Source organism: Centruroides sculpturatus, unplaced genomic scaffold, assembly GCF_000671375.1.
Source record: "Centruroides sculpturatus isolate CEXI.00-Female unplaced genomic scaffold, Cexi_2.0 scaffold646, whole genome shotgun sequence".
Lineage (NCBI taxonomy): Eukaryota > Metazoa > Arthropoda > Arachnida > Scorpiones > Buthidae > Centruroides > Centruroides sculpturatus.
The window spans coordinates 376,576-384,746 of NW_019384827.1; the positions used below are offsets into that span (position 1 = coordinate 376,576).

An 8,171-nucleotide genomic window follows, 5' to 3' on the forward strand; every position below is an offset into this window, starting at 1 on the left:
AATTATAATTAATAAACCTTCAAGTTATATAGTTTTGAATTGTTTTATAACAGGTCTTTTTAATATCAGTCAATAAAATTGGAATTTCTACTAACTGTAATCTTATTTTATTTATTCTACTTAATGTTATCAGTCAGTTATTGTGATTAATATAGATGAGTTACAAAATACTTACAATAAGTGCATTCTACTGCATTAATAATTCATAATACTAAACAATAGTTATCATTCAAACAGTAAAATTAAATTTCATTACAAAAAATATTCATATTATTTATTGTAAAATGAATGTATTAAAATCTATTTTTATTTTTATATTGTGCTGTCCATAAAGATTTAAAATGTATGTATATATATATATATATATTGAAAATTATTAAATTTAAATTACTTTACCTGTTTTCATATAAATTTTGAGTTTCATATGCATTTCCGTCACTAATTGCTTTACGCAAATGGACTAAAAATTTACAAACAGGTTCTGGTATTTTATATGTTTGAGAATATTGCCTTTCCAAATCATAACTTGGACCTGAAAAATTTTAAACAGTTTTCTTTTACTATATGATAATTTATATCTACTTATAATTTATTCATTAAAAAATATATAATCATTTTAATAATTTAATTTAAACTCTATTGTAAAAATATCAAGGAATCAAACACAATGAAAACTAAATTATAGAAGTTATTAGCTTTATTTAGTAGAAACCATTTTGACTCTCTCAGTTTAACATCAACTATACTTTAAAACGAACTTCCAGATCAAATGACTAAAAATCAAAATATTATTTCATTATTAACTACCATACTCTATAGTTTAAAACATTTAAACTACAGAATATAAATTATATTTAAGTTTTAATTTCAATTCATATGATCTAGAAATTACCTTTAAAATGCTGCTGATGTAAGACTGAGAGGTTTGAAAATATTCTTGCTAAATAAAACTAATGACTTCTATAATTTGGTCTGTTTTGTTTTGATTGAATAGAGTTTCTATTTCCAAATTTTAATAATATATTATACTAGACAGTTCTTATTTTGTTATACAATTTCAAAATTATTCTGATACAGTATTTTTTTTTTAAGCTTTTTCTGTCCTGTGAGCACAAAGGGGTCTTTTTCCCATACTCATCATGTGTTTGGCCATCAATGGGACAATCTAGTGGTGAGAGACAGGACCTGACATATCCAGTTAAACTATCCCAAAAATCTTCCTTGGGATTTTTGACCACCCAGATTCAATCCCAGGTTTCCTAGAGCAGTAGGTTTAAACCTCAACTGTCTCAGTCATTCAACAAGTGAATATATTTTATTAAGTCACTGAACAGTAAAAGTGCTAATGCACTTAAATGAAAACTAAAGAAACTTTCATATTTGACAATTAACTTTTAAATTTTCAGTTATTAATAAATTTAATCTGCCAAATCTACAATTGTTTATAGCCTACTTTCTTGGTATATTCAGAATATTTTACCTGGCTCTATTCTTATAAAATTAAAAATAATCAAAAGCAGATCATTTTAGTTTACTTTGAATGACAATTATGAATAACAAGAGAAAAAAATAAAAGTATGTATATTATGTGAATGCTGCTTTCTTTGTAAACATTAATATAGTTCTAGAACTTAAAAAATATACTAATAATCTTAACATTTCATGGTATCCATTATTTGTCTTATAAAAATTGAATTTTGATGTGTAATTGACTTAAAATATCTTTTAACTTCTACGGTAACAGTTATGAGAAATTTTGACAGCAATTCAATCATTATTTAAACATAAAATAAATACATAAAGCATATATGCTTACCATGGGGATCATAATCATAATTATTCATATGATACGCATATGGATCATACTGAAAAATATAATTAACATAAAAAATTAATTCATTTTTCAATAAAAAAATAAAAGTAGTCCTAGATTTTATAAATTCATTTGTGTTATATTTTGGTTAGATAATTGGCATTTCTAGAATATAATCAAACAATATTTATAAATCTATTACTTTAATTAACTTAGTAATAATTAATATTTAACATGCAATTTACATATTAAAATATCATAAAGTACAGTAATATCCAGAGTTACATAACACACGACTCTCGTAAATTTGCAGTTATGTAAATCTCAAAAATTGGAAAAAAATCTGAGTAGAGTAACATGTAATTTTACAAAGAATTATTCTATTTCAAACATTCATTCATTCTCTCTCTCTCTTTCTTTCTTACTGTACCAATTTATTACTTTACTGCTCTGCTAATCCTTTACTTTTCAGTCTAATTGTAAGCATGTACGCAAGCATACTGGGCACTCTTTCCTGTAAACAATTCTTTTATACAAAAATAAAAAAAATTATAATAATAAATAATACATATACAGTACATGTATAATAATAAATACTGTATTGAGTTATTAATTACATAGTTACACTTAAGCAATTTACAAATTCAACTTATGTAAAGGTCTACTGTCCAGATTACTTACTAACTACCGTATATATTAATCTGATAAATAAATGTAATGTAAAAAACTGTGTGTATGTACACATGCACATACTTACATTTCATATTTTTACCCTCAAATCAATTCATTAAACTTATAACTATAAAACTACTATCCTCTTATGAAAAAAATAAATAAATAAATAAATAAATATAGTAAAACCTGTGTAAACCAAAATTACATGGTACTGAATATTTTTCTGATTTGGCAGGTTTCCGTTTTGAATGGGTTTATTTTCAACAGAAAATTACTCTGTTTCGAAAGATTCATATTTATGACTGCACCTGTATTTAAGTTCATTCTGTGTGTTTCTTTAGTTTTAATAATTTCAATATGTTCGTAAAATTTTCTTTTAATAATATTTTTTCCCTTTTAAGTATTTTGATGCTGTCAAGTGAGATCTCGCAGCCAGTTTGGTTGCAAGGATTTTTTTTATTTAGGCAGATTTCCATGTAGCCAACTCATTCGTCAGACACAGATCAGTGTTCTGTGGTTTTATCTAATTAGCCAATTATCTTAAATAATGAATACTGTTATATAATATCAAATTTAAAATATATTCCATTATTATGACAATCTTTACATGACATCTTGATTGTTGTATTAAATATTATATGTGACTTTTTACAATTTTTTTTTATTAATTAAAAATAATATCCTTTCCTAAATGATGCTATCTTTTTTAATGTCTTGTATTAATGATACCTTTTAATGTACTTATGATTATTGTATTGCTTTTTTGTCATGTGATTACAGATTAATTATTATATATATTCAAAATGTTATTCGGTGTCCTAACATTCTAAAGATATCGAAATCAGAATGTTGATTATCTTGCATTTCCTCTTAAATGGGACTTACTCTCTTCAAATGTATTTGTTTTAACATGCCATTGTAACAAGTCTCTTTTTGCATATATCATAAATGGCACTGTTTTTACAATTTATTTCAATAATTGATAAATTTAATAGTTAGACATATTAAAATATTATTATTTCTTTATTCCAATCTTTGCTTTAATATGAAATATTAAATTGGAAGCAAAGAACAGATGGATTCTAAGTAAAGTAAATGGCAACACATTACCATGCAGATGTTGCATGGTAAGCAGGTGTTACAGATTCAAGTCATCCCACTCTGGGCTGATCTTTTCTTCCAAAATATTCTAAATTTATTTTAACAGTCACTACACTAAATTAAATACACTCTGTGGGCCACAAAATGACTTTCCTTGGATTCCTTTAAGCCTAAGTGAGAGTGCACTAGTCCCTAAGTTTTTTTAGCATAGCAAAAAGTTTTCACACATGCTTATTTACTCTCATGAAGACATATGTACATTATATGAATCTGTCTTCATGAAAGTAAATAAGAAACATGTGTGAAAATTGTATAGAATTTATAATATACACAGAAACAAATCTGTTTAAGGAATATGACTGGAATTAATCAATTGGATGGCTAGTTAAGACCTGTTTCAGACATAAGAAAATTAAAGTGATTTATTTTAAATGATAAAAATACTATCTTTTAATAATGTTGATTTCATATGTAATTTCAGAATTTGGTCAGTATTCATTAAATGGTAGAAAGTGCACAAAACATTTAAATATTTTGGCTTATTTATTAAATTTATTATATACAATAATATGAATAATCTAAGTTATCTTTAACTAATTTAGCTCAGATAGCATTAATAAGCAAACAGATATTGACCTAAATATTGAAATAGCACATAAAAATTTCTATAAAAAATAAAGAGATATTTTAGAATGAATATACCAATCTTTATGTTTATATATAGGGTTGGCAACTAAGTGATTGCGGATTTTAAATAAGAAGGAAATTTCAAAATTTTTGCTTAAAAATATAACTTTATTCAATTAGGTATTGTCTATTTTTGTCAATGACCTCTTGCCATCTTTCAGGCAGTGTCATAATTCCATGTTCATAAAACTTCTGATTTTTGCCAGCAAAAAACTGAATTAAATGTGTTTTTACATCATCAGCGTCATTAAAAATTTTACCATTTAAGGAGTTCTGCATGGAACGAAATAAATGGTAATCTGAAGGCGCAAGGTCAGGGCTATATGGTGGATGTGACAACACATCCCAACCTAGCTCCAATAATTTTTGGCGAGTGACCAAAGATGTGTGGGGCTTTGCATTATCATGCTGGAAAACAACACCCTTACGATTTGCCAATTCTGGCCGCTTTTCTTGAACTGCATCGCTTAGTTTGGCGAGTTGTTGAACGTACACATTTGAATTAATCGTTTGGTTTCTTGGTAAAAGTTCAAAGTATAGAATTCCTTTATAATCCCACCAAACTGACAGCATAATCTTTTTTTGGTGAATCTCAGCTTTTGGTGTCATCTGGGCTGGTTCATCTCGCATCACCCACGATCTTTTCCGATTAACGTTGCTATAAACTATCCACTTTTCGTCGCCAGTAATCAGTCATTTCAGAAATGGCTCAATCTCATTGCATTTCAGAAGAGATTTGCAGATTCTAATGCGTTGCGTCAAATGAATTTCCTTAAGCTGATGAGGGCCCATAAATCCAGTTTCTTGACATAGCCAAGCTGTTTTAATTTTTTTTAAATGCATGTATGTGATACATTGAGCTTCTGTGCAATCTCATGCATTGTGCAATGACGATCTGAATCGATAATGGCCTTGATATGGGTCTCATCAACTTCAACTGGATGGCCAGATCGTTGAGCATTTTTCAGTGAAAAATCACCATAACAAAATTTGGCAAACCAATTTTGACACTGCCTTTCTTTTAAGGCTTCATTCCCATATATGGCACATAACTTCTTGTGTGCAAGTGATGCGTTCTTGCCTTTTCGGAAATAATACAATAAAATACGTCTGAAATGCATGTCTTGTGCTTCCATTTTTAAATTGGAATAAAAACAAAACTAAGTAACCAATCAATACAATTTTTTTACTAAATTAAAGATGGAAGTCCAAACAATAAGAAAACAATATAGGTTAAATGCTTTGAACACAATGCCAAAGCAAAAAATATGCTAAGGCCACCTATTGACAAAATCCACAATCACTTAGTTGCCAACTCTATAGAATAAACTGAAAATTCTTCTTATTCTATTTCAGTTTATTCTTCTTATTGCTACATTGTCAGTTTTTCCTTCATTCAGAATGTTAAACTAAAGTATTTAATTTCTTAATTATAGGTTTGCTTTATTCTTATGCGTTTTAACTAAATAATCCTATATTTATAGGTATAGTATTTCATTCAGCAAATAAAATATCCAAAGGTTAAAACGTACAAATTATTCAATTTTTCTTCATAACAAAACTTCTTTATAACAAAATACTATACCTATAAATTAATAAACACTGCAATAACCTAAAAAACCAGCAACAATAATATTTTAAACAAAGTGCAAACATTTTCACGCATTTCTAAATTTAACCAGTTGTCAAGTAGCAGTTGTTAACATACTATACTTACAAATATAGGATTATCTAGTTAAAACATGTAAACTATTTTAAGATTTAACATTAATATTTTGTGTCTGTGAATGCAAATACCACTAATTTAAGCCCAGAAGTATTTAAAGCAATCTAGTATGAAGCAAATATAAATTGTATCTGTTTTGTTTCCAAAACAAAATCCTGCTGGAACTATTGCATTATTAACTCTCATCTACTTTTTCTACAAGTACAATTATTAAATTAAAAAATTTATCATAATTTTGGTTATTATTATTTTTTTGTGTTTAATCTGATTACATATTAAAGGCCGACAAATATCAAACAACAACACACAACACTGGGGTGCAGTAAACAATGTACCCTGTGAACCGACAACCGGTGTATGCCGAAAAAAAAAACAAAAACAAAAGGGAAAGTTCACCACTAATGGAAAACAATGTTCCATCAGAATTCCTTTTAACACGCGAAGAACTCAGGGGAGTTCGAAAACATTAGTGGTGAACTTTCTCTTTTGATTTTTTTTGCCGCACACCGGTCATCGGTTCATAGGGTACATTGTTTGGCCGACAAATATATTTAGGCACATCAAATTATGAAATAGTGTATATCAGGGATGGAAAATCTTTTTGAGTTCACATGCCATACAGTAAACATAATTAACTTTAAAAATGTTTGTACATGCAAAAGATTTAAACTTCAAATAATGATATTTAAAGAAACGAAATGATATGTTTTAATCAAAATAAATGTAAAGAAGCTAATCGAAATAAGGATAATCAGGTGATAAATCAAACAGACGACCGAAAAAGACGGTTAATAAATCGAAATCACACGATACAGATGATTTCTCCCAATCTGCCACTTTGGGCACACGTGCCATAGATTCACCATCCCCAGTGTACATGATAATTGTGCCTGGATATTAATAAACAACAAAATTATTTACTACTTTTGTTATTGTAAAATATTAAACATGATTATTGGATGTAATACAATACAAATAAAGGTTAAACCAATAATTTGGTAATCTATTAGGTTAGGTTAGGTTAGAACGTGGGTCCCCACTGTGCAGCCATCTTGGACTACCTAGGTAAACATTAACCATATTCTCTTACATTAAGATGAAGATTTCAAAATATTTTTATGAAATATCAATATTTAATTAAGATCCCAATTAAACATTACTTTCGTTTTAAAACCCATCACTAGAAAGCAGTAATATGTAATAGAATAATACACATATGTTAATTAACATTTTTAAATTAGATTTTGATCCTTTTGTTTTTAAGATTCACTGATTTTTAAAATTGTGTGTATTACAGTATAATAATGTGACCAATAATAAGATGTTATTAAATATATGAGTAATTGTTTAAAATCTTTGATGGTTATCAATTAAAGAAAAGCAAAAGGTTAAAACTATTAGTATTCATTTTAATATATGATAAACATATAAATAAATTTTACCTCGCTGTCTACGTATTCTTCTCCCTCATACATTTTAAATCTGTTGCAATATTCTTGATTATTATTTGAAAAACTTTTTAATTACAATTTTTCAAAAATGACCGATATTTCCAATAACGAGAATAATTCCAACGTGACAGTCAAGCTGACAACACTTTGATGTTGCCAACTGTCTTAGAGTTTTATTTTTAATTTAATTATATATAATTGAATATATTTTAAATATATGAAATTCAATATATAAATTANTGTGGTTGTGTTAAAGGATAAATGGATAGACTTGAAAATGTATATTTTTGTAAATAGTCTTAACTTCAAAGTTATATACATGTTATTGTTCTAAATCTTAACTTCAAAGTTATTAGAAGATATCCCGAGTCATCATAAAAATTGTAATAACATGTATTCCAAAATTTGTTTCTGATACCTTTCATCATTTGACTTCAATATGAAACAAATCATTCCTACAAAACAAAGCTCCAATAATACACATTTTTATTCTTAAAACTATTGCAAGTATAGTGGTATAATAAACAATGTAAAAATGATGATAAATTCACTAAGTCATAAAAAAAAAAAAAGGTGTAAAAGTGCATATAAATCTTTTATATTTGTAATTTTTAATCTGAAATGGTATGGTCACTGTCATCTATTTTATTCAGGTTTTCAGTTATCTGAGGTAGCATTGGTCCACATTACCTTGAATAATTGGAATTCTATATATATA

At 27.1% G+C, this 8,171-nt stretch overlaps 1 protein-coding gene across 1 annotated transcript in view; it reads right to left on the bottom strand.

Annotated features, from left to right (window-relative positions):
• The window catches only part of LOC111630035 (eukaryotic translation initiation factor 3 subunit L-like), a 42,837-nt gene extending 35,226 nt beyond the window's left edge, over positions 1–7,611 (bottom strand). The window contains exons 1-3 of the mRNA XM_023374037.1: positions 7,445–7,611; positions 1,817–1,865; positions 397–532 (exon numbers count right to left, since the gene is read on the bottom strand). Coding sequence (XP_023229805.1) covers positions 397–532; positions 1,817–1,865; positions 7,445–7,477 — 218 coding nt within the window. The 5' untranslated portion in view covers positions 7,478–7,611. The remainder of the gene's footprint in view (positions 1–396; positions 533–1,816; positions 1,866–7,444) is intronic.
• Between the last annotated feature and the right edge of the window lie 560 nt (positions 7,612–8,171).